We start from the raw sequence: 19,347 nt of genomic DNA, 5'->3' as shown, positions 1-19,347 counted from the left end.
GTGACATGTTGGGAGACGTTTCACATAGACAATGGTGTGCAGAGGTGAAATGTAATGAAATACTTTTACTCGAGTACTGTACCTAATAATGAACTAATAATAATAATAATGCATTTCAGAGTGCTCAAGGAGCAATGTGTCCATAGATCATCAAATCAAACAATTCAGTAATATACAATAAAAGTTAAAAAAATAACCAGACAAAAATGGTAATTATAAAAATTACATATATAATCATCATCATAAAATCATTAATATGCGTAGTTTCTGAAGAGCTAAGCTGGGAAAAAAAGAAAGAAAATCAGCAGCTGCACACCGCCGTCAACTGTTCAGGATTCTGTCTATCACATTCTTGAGAGGTGGAACCAGGCTGTCTTAGGCCTAGTCCACACGGGCCCATGTACTTCTGAAACCGTGTACTGTTCTATGTGATGTGGCTGTTTGGCCACACGCAACCGCACTTTTGGGCCCCCGAAACCGCGTTTCTTTGAAACCAGAGTCCAGGGTTAAGTTTTTGGAAGACTCCGGTGCCACCTGTCTCCATTGTTTGATGTCAGAGCGACGGTAAATAGCTAGTGACATGGCAGACCAAACAAACATGCTGGTGCTAACTTTTGTGAGCGTGCTATCTGCTCTCTTTGGATGACATATCCAGCTGCTCGACCTAATTCAACAGCAGAGGCGCCTGAAAGACCAAAGAAGGGAGAGATGCGTTAACACTTTACAGTACTACTACGTGTTTTCTCAATGCGCCATCTGTATCTGTGTGATTGTGACACTTTCCTTTAAAACTATGCGCTATTTTTGTGGATCGGGTTGTTTTTATTTTCCGCACTTCCCTATTTCAGTATTGACTCTGACTTCTGATTGGTTAAAATGGCCTTTCCATTAGAAGTTAGCTCAGACATTGAGGTGTTTATCCTCACACTATTTTTTTTTGCATGGAGTGATTTTGATAAGTGATTAAGCCTTATTTTGAATATTTATTCAGCTTGTAGCAGTAGCTGATTTTGTGCGTATTTCACAATCCAGTTCCATCAAGGGATGAGAGTGACACTGATACCTCTGCCTCTGAGGAGGAAGACAGTGAGCCAGAGGAGGAGGAGATGCCAGGAGGAACCCCCCACATCCACATCAAGCACCATGTATTGTGCACCAAAAGGATCAAGTGGTAAGCCCATACTGACTTGCCTTATCTGAACCTTTTTAACATAAGCTACTCAGACATGAAAAGGGCCTAGAATTATACTATTATGCTACTAATGACATCACTTATCTCTCGTATGCTTGAGCTTTATTTGGTAAAAATATTTCCACTTAGTGAGAAGGATTCTTAATGTAAAGAGGGGGATGGATGGTGGACCCATGTCTTGCTGATGACTATAGTGATCGTTTGTGTGTGTGTGTCTGTTAGAGAGAGAGAGAGAGAGAGAGAGTGGGAATGGGTAGAGAGATGCATTGGGTTAGGAAAACGGTCAGGAACGCTCATTTGGTGCCAGGTTGGAATAACAATAATTTCCTTCATTAGTATATGGATGGACCCCCCTCATAAATCCTTGCCCACCCTCTGGCCACCCTTGTATAAAATTCTAGTTCCGCCACTGGTTTAGAGCGGTGCCAGTGATACCAATGGTAGCTAAGTTCAAACTCAAGGTACTTGTACTTAAGTATTTTGATTATATGCTACTTGCACATCACATCTCAGAGGTAAATATTGTACTCCTTACAGCACAATATTTGTCTAACAGCTTTCGTTCCTTTTCGGGTGACAGTTTTTCATCCCCTTTCATCACCACTGAACATATCCGCAGATATTCACTAACAACGTATTTCAGTTGTTTTCTGCCAAAGTGCACCAAGTTACAGTCTTTCCCTAACCTTTATCAATGAGCTTTTGCTGCCTACAAGACAGAAGTCTGCGTTATTAAGGTTTGTATTCAAATGTAAGTGGATGGTCAGAAAGATGGTCGGAGAGACGTTTGAAGCACATAAAGAGCTTTGGGAAACTCTTTTCATGACAAGCAGCCAACAAGGTGTTTAATTCCACTTTGATGCTCGCTGACCACCATTTTGTTTCTTTTCTGTCATTTTACACTTTGTACACTGTTTTGACGCATTCTCTGTTATGTTTATTCTTCAAAATAGTTTTCACGGTGTTACAAGAGGGGATGCCTCAGAGTGCCCGAATAAACGCCGGTGTGAGAGAACTAACAAAAGAACGTAGGTAAGGAGTCAAACTAAGGACAGTCCGTGCTGTCGCGGCAGAGCGTGCGCCATCTTGAGCCTGTGTCTGTGTTGTCCTGAAAGGAGCTACACTCACCCAAAGTGTTTTTGTTGCCTAGATCTAAATCAGGAATCTGAACGTGAAAGTTCAAGGTCCAGTACTTTGAACGCCCTCCATCCGCTCCAACTCCCTCTTTCTGAAGCCGATGCGGTACAAGCATGTAGCGTTTCTTTACCTGAAATAAATGTTGACTCTGAAAATAATTCAGGCGGCGATTACATTGCCACAGCAAAGTAATTAAGAGAGCAGTCATTTTCAAATTTTGCAGAGAACCTGTGGTCTTGACCGAAAGAATTAGAGCACAGATTTAAGTTTGCCTAAATGAGTGTCCTCCGTGTGGTGGCTTGGCTCAGCCTTTGAGGTTGGATAAGGAGCTCAGACATCCAGAGGGAACTCCTTCCATTAGAGGTGTTCCGAGCACATCCCACTGGTAGGAGGCCCCGGGGCAGACCCAGAACATGCTGGAGGGATTACATATAGGAGGAGCTGGAAAACGTTTCTGGGGAGAGGGATGCCTTTGGTGCTTTGCTTGGCCTGCTGCCCCTGCAACCCGGCTCGGATAAGTGGATGAATATGGATGGATGGACAACAAGTATTAAGAGGGGATACAGGAGTTTGGTAAGCAGGAAAAAGAGGGAGACTACGAATAAAAAAAGAGGGAAAAGAGGAGGGTTTAAAAAAAAAAAAAAGAAGCAGGAGTAAGAAGATGGTGGCGAAAGAGAGGAAATGGGGAAAGCACAACTTAAGAAGAAATCATAAAAACCAGAAGTAGAAGGTGGAGAGAAAACATGATGATGATCTCAGTGGCTGATCTCCTCCCTCTCTCCCTCCTCCTTTTATTTATTCATAAATGCATCCTTTGGAAAAGCATTGAGGAGGAGAGCAAGGGAACCGCTGAAGCTTTGCTCCTGTACTCGGTAGGCGGTTGTCAGGACACCATGATGGGATTTCCTCTGTCGACCGATGGACGCTGGTGTCTGTGGACCCTGAAAAGGTAGGCTACATAGAGAGTTTAAGATGACTCTAATAATTCTGTCGTGAGTTGTTTTGAAATCCCAGCAGTGAGTTTATAATGCTGCAGTTGTGATTTAGTGAGATAGATAGATAGATAGATAGATAGATAGATAGATAGATTGATAGATTGGTAGGTAGATAGATAGATAGATAGATAGATAGATAGATAGATAGATAGATAGATAGATAGATAGATATCAGTTTTTAGTCCGATACTACAAATGTGCAGTATCCTTATAAGATAAAGTTTTATGGATTTTAATAAACTGATGTGTGAATTCAGTCCAGTCAGACTTGTGCAGCTCCAAACCACAGTTTTGTCTTAAAGAGTTTTAAAATATGTGCAATTTACAGTTACCTTTCATCTTTACACCCTTTCGATTCAGACAAGGAACAACATATTCAATTTGCTGACATTTTAGTCATGAATGTGGATGTGTCAGGCACAGCAGGAAGATCTGATCCCGAGAGGTTTGTCTGTGTGACAGAAAATAGCTGTCGGAAAAAAACAGAACTGGCAATTACTAAGTTGATATGAGGCAGCCAGGAAAATTAGAACGTTTTCTTTTCTTCCATGATATCATTCATGATAATATAAGATAGCTTTACAGAATAGAATATCTCTATTTTTGGTACCATGATAGATGGATGAATACCAAATTAATCATTTTCTACTGGTTTGATAAACGGCATATGGTTTGGGAATTAAAGTTGACTTGCATTGATCAATTGTTTCTCCATCTCAAATCTCCAATCAGGCACTGACTTGACATTTCCAAATCTACACGCAAAATTCACCATGGAAACCTCCCCAAGTACGACCAAACGCAAAAAGGATGTCATCCAATCAGAATGCCCAATTCCAGAGGAAGCAGAGCTTGGCCTTGGAAACACAGATCCCAATGCCAACTGGGGGGCGGAACCTAACTTCAACCTCAACCTCACTCTAACGTCACCAAGCAACCCCCGCCCAGCCATCGGGACATCAAAGCTGCATGGAGGGAACAAAAAGGATGATAGGAATAAAGGAGCAGTTACTATGGAAACTGGCAAGTCGGCATATACCCTGACAACCCCTGTGATGTCACCAGTGGAAAAAGATGATCCAACGCGTCAGAAAAGCAAAATTCCAGCTTTGTCCCGGTCACCAACAGCTGAGGCGTCAGTGAACAGCAGAGGTGAGCAAAGGCTTAAATCCCCAAACTCCAAACATACTCCAACACTCAGCCCCAAGACGCACACGCACAGCAACATGGCGGCAAGTCCAAAATCCCACGGGATGGAGCAAACAACCATCGCTAGCAGCCCCAGAACGACCGAAAGAGTCAAAACACAAGAACAGAGAGCGGAACCTGCAAGCATCTTAAACTCCAAACCACATGTTGCACTGACAACTGGACCGACAACAAAGACTTCAAACAAAACGACAATTAGCCCAAAACTGCAAACACACGGAAAAGCAATAAGCTTCGAGACACAGTCGCCAAAAACGCTACACCTTCCCATAAGCATGAATGTCCACAATCCGAAAGGGGAATTAGATGTTATCAGCCCAAAACTTGCCAATCGAACCCCAACACTGACAACCAAAACCCAAAAACTTGACACAGCTAGCACCAGACATGACTCAAGAACTCAGGGTTCTGAGACGGCCCCTGTAGGACCAAAGTCCCCAAATCAGAGGGGTGAAATGGCACAGCTCAACACCAAGACTTCTCAACTGAGTTCTCGAAGTCCCAAACCATCCACACAGAGGAAAGCTTCTGGAACCAGAAACAAAAACGCTTCAGGGTCAAAGGAGAATCTTGATGGTCAAGATTTAAGTGTTGGTTCTGGATCCAAAGACAGTTCAAATTCTAAAGCTACTACAGTGACTACAGACAGTCTGGATTCTAAAACTGGCTTGAATTCCAAAACAGCAATGGGGTCCAAAGATAGCCTGGATTCTAAAAGTGGTTCTGCTTCCAAAACCAGTTGGGGATCAAAGGACAGCTTAGACTCCAAAACTGGCTCCAACTCCAAAGCCAGTCCCAGTTGTAGGTCTGGGATGGGTTCCAGAGATAGCCTTGATTCTAAAACTGCAATTGAAATCAAAGCAGACAAAACCAGCCCTGATTCTAAGACGTTTGGGGGTTCTAAATCTGGCATGGGGTCAAAGGATAACCTTGATCCTAAAACTCAGACTCCTTCAGACTCTAAAGGCAGTTTCAATCTCAAAACCAGTCCAAATTTAAAACCAAGCTCTGAGTTTAATCTCAGCACTAATTCTGATGTCCTTTCCAGTTCTAAACCTGCTCCAAACCGTTCGACTTCTAAACCTTCTCTGGTGGCCTCTGGCTCTAAGATGGACAGTGTTGGATCTATCTCCCCATTGTCCTCCAGAACTGGTCCAGCTGGGTCCAAATACAACCACCTCAAGGCTGCAAGCTCCAGTGCTAAATCAAGTCCAGAACCTAAAGCTGGTGCAAATTCTTATAAGCCTGGAGAAGTTCGGTCTAGCTCAAAGTCACCTCTGGCAGATTTGTCTCCCTCCTCAATGCTCTCACCTACATCAAGTTCAACAAGTAAGAGTCCTGGCAAAAGTCTTGCTTCTAGCCCAGCTGGGCCAAACAAGGAGGTCCAGAGGAGTCCTGCTTCAGCTCCAGGTAATACATCGCATTTTTTGACATTCAAAATGTATCTTTAAAAAACCTACTACTATTAGAGGTGTAAATCACTGGTTTCTCCACGATTCAATATTATATCGTTTCTTTCCATGATACGATTTTTGCTGATATCACAATGTCTGCCTCAATACGATCTTGATTCAATTAAATTCAGGAGCCAGCAATCGATGAAACGATGTCACATGCTCATTTAACACAATCTGTTAAAGAAGAAGCTGCCACCCCTCAATTTTAGCTTTTGGCCATGAAAGATAATCTTAGTTTGTAAGCAGGTTTTTTTAGCCACACATTGTTGAAACAGAGCAGCTAATGTTGCTGTGTTGCTGCAAGAGGTGAGTGGAGTGACATGACCAGCCGCGCACGTAACGTCATCTCATGTTTTCTGAGTATTTTACCTCATAACGGCATTGTTTACTTAGGACGTGCTGAAATCCACAGGATATTTAACGTTTACATACAGTGTCTTTCAAAATAAATGCACTAAGTCGGTACAACACCGCAAATTGATTTTTTTTTTTTCCTTCAACAACAAAAGCACGTGGTTAGGTTTAGGAAAAACAATAGGGTTTGGCTTTAGAATCTTAAGGGACGTGAGCACAGCTCTCTCGGGTGAAAGTCAGTGTTTGCTGGACCCATCCACCACCACTCCTGCCCGCCCCAGTTGGACTTTCACTGCCTTAACTATCTTTGGTCTTTGGTCCGCCACGTTTCCCCGACACCAGCAGGCGCTGTTAAACTATCATGGCAACCGGCCGCATATCATGCCGACATTTTTGTTGGTTTCTGTCGCCACAAGTCACTGCCCTGGTGCTCGATTTCAACGACTTCAGAGTGAGACCAGGCTCACTACTGTTATGCTCTTAGCTTGCCAGTGCATCTGTCTTCTGACAAGTTTCCTGTTTGCAGGTTCCGGTGAGATTTCAGACCTGCTGGCTCCTCTGGCCACCTCCAGCCCCAAAACCAGAACCACTGTCGCCTTGACAATGACGAGAGGGTCCACGCCAGAGCCTACAGCAGTTCCATCCATTGCTGTGGAAACAAACACCAGCACAACACCCCATAATACCACTCTAACTCGGGGTCTCACCTTTGACTCTATCACAAAGACACCTGCAAAAACAGGTGCTGCCACTGAGGAAGAGCGTTTGAACCTGCCGGAGACCAAAGTGCCAGCTGGAGGAGGACCGGTGGTATCCCAGGGGGTCGTGCGAGGGGTAGAGGTGACTGACAACGCAGGGTTGTTGCCAGGAGATAAGAGGAGAAAACCAAGTCACCTAGGAGATGCAAATGCCATCACCGCTGGTAGCAAGTCCTCATCAACAAGGGTGACTGGATTGGAGAGTCAAAATGAAGAGAAGAAGAAGCAGGAGAGCGGTAAACAGAAAGATGGTCGAGGGAGTTCCTCTCTCCCGCCTTCGTCTCTCCTTCATCCTCTTCCGCATCTTTCCACTCATCCAGCGAGGTTCAAGACAGTAAGGGAGACGGCAACAATGACTGACTCAAGTGAGAGGCTTCATCTGGCTGAAGGGGAGCGGAAAGAGGTGGGTGTCCAAGTGGAGATGGAGGTGGTCGAACACACTGCTTCTGCTAGCTCCAGCCTGCACAAGGGAGCTCCTTCCTCCTCCCTTATAGCCTCTCCCAGCTGTCAGTCAGGTAGTTTAACCTCGCCGACTGTCCCGTCACTGTGCTGCGTCCCCGCTGGGCAGCCACCTTTCCAGCACGTCTGTAAGATCAACATCGAGTTGCGCAGCCAGTCGGTGCTTCCCTCTGTTGTGACTGACCGTGCTAGCTCCCTCCCCGCCTCTCTGCGTACATACAGCTTCCAGCAGAGCCCCGGCCTCATGTCGGAGCTACGACTCGGACAAAACCAGGACCGAGACATAAGTGCTGAGAGCATCTGGGAGGACGAGGAGGAAGAGGAGGAAGAAGAGGAGGAGAAGGTAGCAAGGGAGCAGAACAAGGAGGAAGAGGATGGAGAGGAGAGGGTAGAGACGATGAAGCCACAGGAGGTGGCATGGGACAAACAGGGGAGGACATGGGAGGTGTATGGCGCCTCTGTGGACCTGGAGTCCCTGGGCACAGCGATCCAGTCCCACCTGGAGTCAAAGATTCAGGAGCAGGAGAAGTACATCCGGACTCTGAGGAAGTCCATCTGCTCCAACAGCAGCCTCAGAGGGTATAAGATGAAGAAGAGGAAGAAGAAGAGGGGAGGGATTCTGGGATGCTGCAGGAAAGCGCCCGCTGTGGCCGACTGAGACTTATCCAGAAATCTTTTGTACACCAAACTTTAAAACACAAGTGTTCACGTCCAAATGTCCACAGCACTTCCCCCTTCACACTAAGGCTTGCATGTATTTCTACAATATTAATTACTTCAGATAGAACAGCAATAAAATCCTTGTGCACATAGAACAAACAAACTATGTAGCTTAAATAAGATTCATACAAGTTTCATGGTAACTGTTGTTTTATATTAAGGTTGATTGTTGTCATAAATATTTACTTTATCTTTATGTTTTTTTAAATGATTAAATGTGGAATACGTTTGTCAACACCAGAGGAGCATTCACTACTCCCTGTAATATGAGTAACAATCCGTTACGGCTGCAAAGGTTTTATGTAACAACAGCATAAAGCACACAATGTGAGCAGGGGTTATAACTAATAACCTAAATGTGGCTATTTTTTAAAAAGGTTTCTGCAGTTTTTGAAGCAGAGCCGAGAGGACGGCAGCTCTCTGTTTCCTCTGGTGGTAAATATTTCATCCACTTCCTTTTTTACGAAACGCCGCACAAACCACTCAAGCACTCAGAGCCCTGTGTGTGTGTGTGTGTGTGTGTGTGTGTGTGTGTGAGAGAGAGAGAGTTGGAACTGTTTTCTGCAAATTTATCTGATGGGAAGCACTTCACTTCCTCTCCTTTCCTTTCCTTTCCTTTCCTTTCCTTTCCTTTCCTTTCCTGTTTTTCTTCCTTAACTTTCCAGTCTTTTTATTTCCCTTTCCTTTCCTTTAATGTCTTTCCCTCCTCCTATCTTTTTGCTTTCCTTTTCCTGTCTTCACCTCTCCTTTCCTTTTCTTTCCTTTCCTCTCCTTTCCTTTCCTGTCTTGACCTTCCCTGTCCTGTCCTGTCCTTTCCTTTCCTTTCCTTTCCTTTCCTTTGCTTTCATTTTCTTTCCTTTCCTTTCCCGTCCTGTCCTTTACTTTCCTTTTCTTTCCTTTCCTCTCCTTTCTTTTCTTGACCTTTCATTTCATTTCCTTTCCTTTCTTGACCTTTCCTGTCCTGTTCTGTCCCATCCTTTCCTTTTCTTTTCTTACCTGTCCCGTCCTTTACTTTCCTCTCCTTTCCTTTCCTTTCCTGTCCTGTCCTTTCCTTTCCTTTCCTTTCCTTTCCTTTGCTTTCATTTTCTTTCCTTTCCTTTCCCGTCCTGTCCTTTACTTTCCTTTTCTTTCCTTTCCTCTCCTTTCTTTTCTTGACCTTTCATTTCATTTCCTTTCCTTTCTTGACCTTTCCTGTCCTGTTCTGTCCCATCCTTTCCTTTTCTTTTCTTACCTGTCCCGTCCTTTACTTTCCTCTCCTTTCCTTTCCTTCCCTGTCCTGTCCTTTCCTTTCCTTTCCTTTCCTTTCCTTTGCTTTCATTTTCTTTCCTTTCCTTTCCCGTCCTGTCCTTTACTTTCCTTTTCTTTCCTTTCCTCTCCTTTCTTTTCTTGACCTTTCATTTCATTTCCTTTCCTTTCTTGACCTTTCCTGTCCTGTTCTGTCCCATCCTTTCCTTTTCTTTTCTTACCTGTCCCGTCCTTTACTTTCCTCTCCTTTCCTTTCCTTCCCTGTCCTGTCCTTTCCTATCCTTTCCTTTCCTTTCCTTTGCTTTCATTTTCTTTCCTCTCCTTTCCCGTCCTATCCTTTCAGTTCATTTCATTTCATTCCATTTCCTTTCCTTTCTTGACCTTCCCTGTCCTGTCCTTTCCTATCCTTTGCTTTAATTTCCTTTCCTTTTCTTTCCTGTCTTGACCTTTCCTGTTTTTCTTTCTTAACTTTTCAGTCTTTTTATTTCCTTCTCCCATCTTCACCTTTCCTTTCCTTTCCTTTCCTTTCCTTTCCTTTCCTTTCCTTTCCTTTCCTTTCCTCTCCAGCCTCCCCACCCAGGTCACCACCCTCTTGTCAGTAGACATTAATTAATGCAGTAGCAACATTCAGCCAACAGGGGGCGACACACACAGTCACCGTGTTCCTGCTTCATTGATGTATTTGCTTGATGGCATATTGTAAAATATAAAGCACATGTGAGACGTACTAAACCTGTACACCATATTTAAATGCTCTTTCTTTGTCTGCTCTGTCGTCACATTTGTGGTCCTGATGGGAATTCATGTCCTACTTGGAGAACCAATACAGCACGTTAACCTCTCATTCTCTTCCTTTCTCCTCCGCTTGCACACATTTCCTCTCCTTCCTTGTCTCACTTTCTCTCCGTCCTCTTTGTAGTGGGGTCATGTTGTTGACGGAGCACTGGGTTGCTTCTCTGAATTATTCAGAAACATTAAAGTCACGCTCATGTTAACAACACAGTCTCTCCGCCATGTTTTATTCAGTCTGAGCTTCAGATACACCGAGGTCGCACCGACACACACACTTCAGTATGGTGCTGTAGTTTTCTTTGAAACCTTGTTTAGTTTGTGATTTAGACATCAAAATCGAAATAAAAAAATCTTAGGTGCAGGGCCTTTGTTAACATCATCGTCTGACTACACGATCAGCTGTGGCATCAGTGAGATTAGCTTAATGTGACATTTCCTTCTCGTGCGTACAGCAAGTCTGATGTAGATACATGTACACAAAGTCTTGAAGCCTCTCATGTCTACTGTTATGACGGCATGTTTAATGACCCATCAGAGATCAGGTGACTGGGCCTGGAGGTGGAGCCAGGGAACATCTATGGCATCTTGATGACATCATCATTCTTCTTCTTCTGGTCTTCATTGGGCCGAGCTGACATGGACATAATGAGGTGTGGATGTGTTATATTGATATAAATACAAGTATTCATTTATTGATGCTTCTTTATACACACACATATATGCACAGAATGAGTGTGTTAATAACCCCGTTTACACTGCCTGCTCTTATGCCACCTCGCTGTGCTCTATATAACGTACGTTCGTATAATAAGTGGACAGAGTGGCCTTTCGGCCATCATGGAAGGAAGCAACAGAGCAGAAACTGTGTGTGTATAAACAGGACAACTGGCCGGACGGGACTACGGGCGGCACAGGTGTGACGTTTGGACGATGCGTTACGCCTGTGACTCACTGCGGGAGATTTAAAAAGTAGCTGTTAGCAGTTAACGGTTAACTAAAAAAAACCCCAAAAAAACAGAACAGCCGTCGAAAATATCCACAAATTGGGAAACAATGACATAGGAGCTCCTTACCCTCAGAACACAGGACAAGATCAGCCGCCATTAACAGGGACGCTAAGGATTGTTATGCCATTGTTGTTTTTTATCCACCTTATTCCCAGCCCCCACGATACCTTGCGTGAATTATGGACGCAGCTTCCAGAATTGAACCAAAACCGAGCTAGCTTAAGGTAAACATTTGCTCCTTCTAAAGATGATTTCTGATATCTGATGACTTATTAAAAGATACTAACACATTCAGCAAACATTTAACATAATTCGGTATTAACTGTAGCTCCATGTAAAGTGAATAAATGTGATGTTTCCCAGCTAATCCTCCGCTCGTCTGTGTTAACGTCGCAGTTTACACGTTTTTTTTTAAACTTCTGATTTATTAAAAACTGTTCTGAGCGAAACATGAAGCTGAATTTAGCAGCAGACTTCAGTAATAGTAATATAAAGTAGTAAAGAAATAACTTTTGGCATTCATTTTTATATATTATATAAAGGAAGTACGGTAAATCAGTAACACACTCTGATGACTAAATACATATTTCAAGGTTTGTTGCTGAGTTTATTTTATAATGGGCAATTTTCTAATGTAGGTTGAGACTGAAGTCAGACGGGGAAAGACAGGGATATTCTTGTGAAACTCTTGTTGTTTTATTTCTCATATCAATGGCAACCATGGCAACAGGAACAATCCCTTTTTGTTCTGGTTACATGTTCAACACACAGTTGCTGAAGACAAAAATTTTACTCAGACTAGTTGTTAGTCGTTACAGACACAGACAGTGCAACAGGGACCAGAGCTCCGCAGAGACATTTTAGAAAATGCTAAGTTAACATCAGTTAAATATTTGTTAAAAAATGTGTACTTTGTGGCGGCCCTACAGCGCAATCTCTGTGTAAAAAGGGCTAGTACCTTTAATAGTGATCCAGCTTTCATGAGACGGTCCGTCCACTGGGTGCCGACATTTGTAGATTCCCTCGTCAGCTTTGGTCACTGCTGTCAGAGTCAGGTTGCCTTCAGTTGTAACCCTGAGACACAAACAGGTAATAAATGAGGCGTGGTCTGGGTATTGCTGTTTTGAGACAGCAGAAAGCGATTGCACCACTGACCAACAAAAACCTGGTCTACAGTCAGAATGGTGCCGTATTTTCCTTCAATTTAAAGGATGCATTATTGAGATAGTAAGAAGTGCCCACCAGGGGTGGGATCGATACAAAGATATTGATGCTGTCAGTACTACGTTTTTATTTCGAAGATCAATCCAAGCATTAAGAGAATCGATACCAAAAAAGGGATTAGGTTCTCTCTTCTATGTCGTACCTGTTTGTATTTCAAGAGTAATACCGTGCGAACAACATCACGTCATGATCACGTTGCGTTGGCTGCACTCAAACAACTAACTCCAGGCCCAGCAGCATTTTCTTAGTTTCATTTTCACTTGATGTCAGCAGTACTAGAAGTGTTTTGTTCATTAGAAAGGTAAAGGTCAGACTTGGCACTAATGGATATTGGACATTTTTTGGACTGCATCCCCATCATAGACTTCAGACACGCCCATGCAGCTTGTGAATCACCAGTGCTGAGCAGATTCTTTATTTTGTCCTTGTAGCTACACTTAGCAAGCTTAAATTCCATTTTAACCTGTTTCCATAGTACTCTGTACTAAGGGCCCGTCCCAATACCCCCCCTTAGCCCTACCCCTTGGCCCTATCCCTACATTTGCGCGTTCCCACGAGGGGTAGTTGTGTCCCAATTCCTTTTTGCGTGTAGGGGTAGGGGGCATAACGAGGGGTAGTGGATATCAACCTAGCCCTTCGGAGCGAGGGATTTCAGATGCTGACTTGCCAGCGAGGGGTAGACGTCGCCATGGCTACCACCGAGCAAGAGGCGGGGAAAAAAGTTCATACATAGCTAACGTTACCGTCGTCAGGTTACTTGTTAACTAGCTAGCTAGCTCGCACTATCTGGCATCTGTCATCTGTCCTGTTCTGCAAAATTGTCGGACCTTTCACATTACGATAACACGCCAGCTAGTATAACTATGCTGCCTCGTAATGTTAGCTGGTTAGCTAGCAGAAGTCCCCTGTCGTCTGTCGTTCATCAAACGAAGCATGATGAATGCGGCAAACGCGATCGGTAGAATGAATAAGACTCCATTGTAGATGCTGGTTGGAAATGTAGATGGCTCGCAGCTTCCTGTTTAAAATAGTTACGTATGCGTGAACGGTTTTTTGACAGATTTGTTCACTGAGATCATCACAGACATTTTTAAACAGCTTGTGCAGCCTTAACAGTCCTCGATAGGCTCTTCTTGTGATGAGTAGCCTCCCCATGTCTGAGGAGTTCAAGTTGCCTCCACATGGCTGCAGAAACAATCAGCCAAAATGCAGGACCAATAGACTAAAGAAGTCATATGTCCTGCTGCTGTTAGCTTTTTAAAGAACTCAGTGTGATCTTTGCGTTGTATTTATTGTTTGTCTGATGGTTGGATGTGGTTACTGGTGGCTGTACAACAAGTTGCCCCTTGGGGATAATATAGATATCCTTGACCCTTGAAATGTAAAGCAGCAATTTGTGATTTTAGGGGGAGTTAAATGTTGGAGCTATTTCTTGATGGACAGCAGTTTATCCACCCACCCAGTGCTGCAGACATTTTTAGTGTTAGTCTTCGAGCAATGGCACCAAACTTGTAACGAATATTCTAAGAAGGGTAGAAGGTGAAGGGAATATTAATGAACTGGGGTTACGGAATGATTTACCTAATCCGACGGTGGTTCCTGTAGAAGATGGCGCCAAAGTTGGAGGTGATTTTGTTTGTGGTTCTGTTTTTATGTAAACAGCGCAGCATCACATCCTCACCCTCCAGCACAGGAAGTGACGGACTCTCCAGGGCCACCATCACACCAGCTGCACAGAGGGAGACACTTTGGCTAAGTGGCAGTTTGTAAATATATCTTTATGTCTTTCAAATAACCTGTGTCCCTGGGGCCTGGGCAAATGAGCTTGCCAACTGACAGCTTGCCAGATGAGAGAGGGTTTTTCCCTGAATAAAGGTTGTATACCCATGGTGGTGATGTTGAGGGCGTTGCTCCTCTCCCCTGCTGGAGTCTCACACCAGTACAGTACGTCCGCCCAGGGAAATTCCGAACGGACGGTGCAGGACAGGCGGCGGCCTGAGGACACTCGATTGGGACACTCTGTGATGTTTCCCACAAAGTCATTAAATCTTGTAAAACAGAAGCACATGGTGTTGTAACCTCTCACCTGTTGAGTATGATCGAGTGTTTAGCCATGCTAGCAGCATTGGAAATGTCAGTCTGATGGTCAGTTGGCCAACCAATTTGATTAAATGCCTCGAAAAATATTGGACGGATTATCATTACATTTTGTGCATTCATGTTCCCAGAGGATGAAGCCTTCTGACTGTGGTAGGTCTTTATAGTGAAATGTCTCAACAACAGTTCCTCAACCATACACAGAAAAAAGTAAAACACCAACCTCATCATCTTCCACTGGGTGTCATCGTCAGGCAGCTGACAGCTCACACTGAATGTCTCACCGTTGAAGAACTGGCTCCTGCTGTGGCTGACCACGTCTATGGAAGCTCTTGGAGAAGCGTCTGTGTTGAGAGTGATAAATGGATGTCACACAACGAACAGCCAAAACATTGAAACCACTGGCAGGTGAAGTGAATAATATTGATCATTTTGTTACAATGCAATGTTCTGCTGAGAAACTTGGGTCCTGGTATTCATGTGGATGCCACTTCACACGCTCCACCCACTCAAACACCGTTGCAGACCAAGCACACCCTCATAGCAACAGCACTCCTCCCCCCCAGCAGAACAATGCACAATGCTATACCCCCAAAACTGAACAGGAATGGCCCAAGAATTGTGGAAAAGAGCTCAAGGCATCTATCTGGCCTCCAGTTCCCCAGATCTCAATCTGATCGAGCACCTGTGGGATGTACCAGTACCCCAGAGGTTCCCCCGATCCACAGTAGGGCCTCTTTGGATCGGACTTGACTCTGACCTTTCAAAGCATGGACACAGGACCTCTGGGGTTGTTCTGTGGTGTCTGGCACCAGGGCGTTGGTGGCGAATCCTTTGAGTCTTGTGGGTTGAGGGGTAGGGTACCAGCCCGTCTCACAAAAGCTTGATCAGATTGGGAACTGGAGAAATTGGAGGCCAGATAGGTGCCTTAATTTCTTTGTCCCGTTCCTGATATTATTTTCATATTATATAAAATCAACGTTGTTCCTAACCATCCACCCAGAGTATTTGGTGCCAATCTCGAACATAAACATTAGGGAAGCTGCCATCATCGTCACAAGTGTAGACACCCTGGTGCTCATGGGTAACGGGGCTCAGCACATAGGAGATGCCTTTAGACGCTCGCTGGCTGACCAAGACCTGTAAGAGGAGAGGAGACCACGCCATTATGCCTTTTAAAAACAAAAAGACATGAGCAAAGTGTAAAGAATAGATCAAACGGAGCTCAGCGAAGGGTCAGTTGCTGGAGTCATTAGGATTTCGGAATCTAAAAACAGGTCAAAGGATCTGAAAAATGTGACGTTCATGCCCTAAACCTTCTTGATCCTCTCTCTCGGGTTCATCTTGGTCCAGAACAGCTGAAGGTCCATCTTGTCACTGTAGTTCCCATCGTCTGTGTGCGTGGTGCAGTTGATCACTGCAGTGACGCCCTCACTGATGTACCAGGTCGTAGAGACCGTCATCTTTGTAACCATGACCTCTGAGAAATTCCGCTTGGTGTTGGTCTCCCGACGCTGTACGTCTGATGACGGAGAAGAAGAGTGCACTGTTTAATCAGGTTACTGGGTACATCAATTCATCGTTAGGTAACATGATGTCCTTTCTGGCCTTTTTGTTTTTTGTTTTTTTCCACTGTTAAATATTTTCTATGACAGGACAATTTAAAATGTGAGAAAGGGGGAAATAGAAAATGGACCATACAACCAGCTTCAACAAACTGGAAAAAATTTCTACACCACCTATGTCCTGTCATCATCACCTACATTCTGTTGTCACCACATATGTCCGGCGGTCATCACTTTCGTTTTGTCATCGTCATCTACATCCTGTCAATGTCACTGATGACGGCACCTACTTCATCACCACCTTGTTGTTGCCACCTATATTGCCACCTATGTCTGGTCGTTACCACCTATGTCATTACCTGCATCCTGTTGTCGCCACCTACATAGTCACTTATGTCTTGTGGTCATCATTTACGTCCTGTTATTTTCACCTACATCCCGTCGTCACTGCCTATGTCATCAAGCACATCCTGTCATCATCACCTACGTCTCTTCATCGCCACCTATATTGCCACTTATGCCCTGTTGTCGTCACCTAAGTCCTGTCATCAACACCTACATCCTGTTGCTGTAACCTATGTCCTGTTGTCATCATCTACATCCTGTCATCGTCACCTAAGTCCTATTGTTGTCATCTACATCCTGTTGTCCTCACCTACATCCTGTTGTCCTCACCTACGTCCTGTTGTCCTCACCTACGTCCTGTTGTCCTCACCTACATCCTGTTGTCCTCACCTACGTCCTGTCATTGTCATCTACATCCTGTCGTCAGCACCTACATCCTGTTATTGTTACCTACGTGTTGTTGTTGTCACCTATGTCCTGTCTTCATCATCTACATCCTGTCATCCTCACCTACGCCCTGTGGTCGTCATTTACATCCTGTCGTCCTCATCTACACCATGCTGTTGTCATTTATGTCTTGTCGTCATCACCTATGTCCTGTTGTCATCATCTACTCCCTGTCGTTCTCATCTACGTTCTGTAGTCGTCACCTACATCCTGTGGTCGCTATCCATGGATATATAAAGAGACTGGTTACAGCGTTGGATGCGGGCCTTGTTCATTCCTATGAAAGTTTCTCAGTGGCGCATGAAGCCAAAAAAGTTTGACTTCTCGGATATGAAATTACCTGGATCTTCCACATCGTGAGGCCCACAGAGGAGGCACACTAGAGACTGTCGCTAGCGGAGAGGCTAACAAATGTGAAAAAAATGATACAATTGTGCAACTTCTCTAGACTTTTGAAACGTCATCGGACCAAATGGATCAAATCCAGATGGTGAAACGAGTCATTTCAGAAATTGGGTATACATGCTCTTTAAGTTCCGGTAACAAAAAAACAAAAAACAAAAACCACTTTGGGTGAAGATGTTGGTGTAATTTATTTTACACCATTTCATTTTATGGTATATATATAATGACCTCTGAGATGTAGAAATACAAAGTTACATAAAGTAGAAATACTCAAGTAAAGAGCAGCTAAAATTTGTACAGTAGTTAAGCACAATGCACCTAGTTACATTCCACTATTGATTATGAATCATTAACAACTAATTAGTAATGCTTAACACAAACTGATCACAAGTTTTGTATTTCTGTACATTTGTTTCACGGTATCATTACAGAGTAAATAGAGCTCTAGAAAAAAAACAGAACTTCATGTTGTGCATTGAAAATAATCTCTAAAGAAACCATCGTTCTGCAGATAATCTACTGCCGTGTGTTTTATTGAAAAATACTCACTATGAGATGAAGATCTGTCAAAAATACTCCCTGCGTCCACAGAGTTGCCGTGGACACACAGCACTGAAAAACAAAGTTAGGGATGACATCAGCTGTTTCAAGTATTCTGGTGAAGTCATAAATGAAGAGCGTCACACTCACAGAGAAGCCCGCAGACTGACGAGAGTCTCATCTTGTCCAAGTCTCGACACACTGATGAACACTGAAGCTCTGTTAATGTGAGGACTCCTGAAACTGTTCATTTTCCAACAGGTCAGTGACCTCGCTCCCAGCCCTCTGATTGGCTGTTAGTATCTGGATTTTTTGGTTAAAGGTGAATCATTGTCAAACAAAGAAGAGAACTTGTGTTTCTGTCTGGTGGATTATTTTAAATAACATAGCTGTTTTATAGCCCTTGATGTGCTCTTTAGTCATAAATTAAAACAAACAACAGAAATTCAACACTTTTTCTTTATCAATACTAATTAATAGTTTCTAATGACTCATTATTTATGTACGGAAGCGTATTGCATTTACTTGGGGTAATTGTTTCTGTTTTTCTGAGTATTTTTTTCTGAGTTAAGAGAGCAATAGAACAACAGACGCTTTCATTCCTTTCTTGACAGCTCGATATAATGGAAACATAAGGTGCCTGCGTAAAGTTGACAAACTAATGATAACACCATCTATATGACTTAGAGACAAGAGTATCTCCCAGTGTCTCAAACCCAAAACAGAAAAAAATTACCACAAAAAAACAGAAAAAATTACACAGAGAAACAGAAAAATAAAAAAAAATACTCAATAAAACAGATTTTTTTTTTGTTTGTCAAGTGAATGCAATACGCTTCTGCATTTATGACTAGTTAATTATAAGTAAACTTTAAAAAACGAAACAAGGGGGAATCAGTGACCTTATTAGTTTTTAAACAACACTTGTATTTCCAACCTGTCTGATCCGTTTTATTTTCAGTTTTATCTATCTCAAATTGTTCTTGATATTTTAGTATTTTATTTTATTTGCCTGCTGTATATATTAATAATAATTTATTTATATAGCACTTTTCAAGCTATAAAACATTGTGCTTTCCAGACTAAAAGATTTACAGAATTAAAATTTCAAAATTAACCATGGTCTGCAGATGTACATTGGGTTACAGTATCCTGCAGATCAGATCATCAGATTTTGAGTTTGGAGGTTTAAACTGGAGCAGTAAAACAAGTGGAGTGACCGTGTCAGTCATTAGAGTAATTAGGATTTGCTGCCATCTAGAGGCTAAAATCATAAAACCAGTGGTGTAGGAAGTATTCAGATCTTTTACCTAGTTAAAAGAGGTAAGATGGGAAAATGCCAAGCTCAAGAACAAAGTCAAATTACTTGAGTGGCCACTTTTGTTGTGACCAGAGGTGG

General features: G+C 43.3%; 2 protein-coding genes across 2 annotated transcripts; one reads left to right on the top strand and one right to left on the bottom strand.

The window, feature by feature from the left end:
• The first annotated feature begins 3,191 nt into the window (after positions 1 to 3,191).
• On the top strand, positions 3,192 to 5,990 carry LOC126403997 (mucin-5AC-like). Its single transcript, XM_050066927.1, has 2 exons — positions 3,192 to 3,278; positions 4,057 to 5,990. The coding sequence occupies exon 2, from the start codon at positions 4,098 to 4,100 to the stop codon at positions 5,982 to 5,984; it is 1,887 nt and encodes a 628-aa protein (XP_049922884.1). The 5' UTR covers positions 3,192 to 3,278; positions 4,057 to 4,097; the 3' UTR covers positions 5,985 to 5,990.
• Positions 5,991 to 10,517: 4,527 nt separating this feature from the next.
• On the bottom strand, positions 10,518 to 18,195 carry LOC126403998 (uncharacterized). Its single transcript, XM_050066928.1, has 9 exons — positions 18,099 to 18,195; positions 17,958 to 18,020; positions 15,963 to 16,168; positions 15,639 to 15,786; positions 14,870 to 14,990; positions 14,434 to 14,597; positions 14,131 to 14,278; positions 12,284 to 12,399; positions 10,518 to 10,949 (listed from the first exon to the last, which is right to left on the bottom strand). Exons 1-9 carry the CDS (start codon positions 18,127 to 18,129, stop codon positions 10,894 to 10,896), a joined length of 1,053 nt encoding a protein of 350 aa, XP_049922885.1. The 5' UTR covers positions 18,130 to 18,195; the 3' UTR covers positions 10,518 to 10,893.
• Between the last annotated feature and the right edge of the window lie 1,152 nt (positions 18,196 to 19,347).

Source organism: Epinephelus moara, chromosome 17 (assembly GCF_006386435.1).
Source record: "Epinephelus moara isolate mb chromosome 17, YSFRI_EMoa_1.0, whole genome shotgun sequence".
In the NCBI taxonomy this organism is placed as follows: domain Eukaryota; kingdom Metazoa; phylum Chordata; class Actinopteri; order Perciformes; family Serranidae; genus Epinephelus; species Epinephelus moara.
Note: the sequence above shows the minus strand (reverse complement) of the source record. Positions and strands in the feature narration are given on the sequence as shown.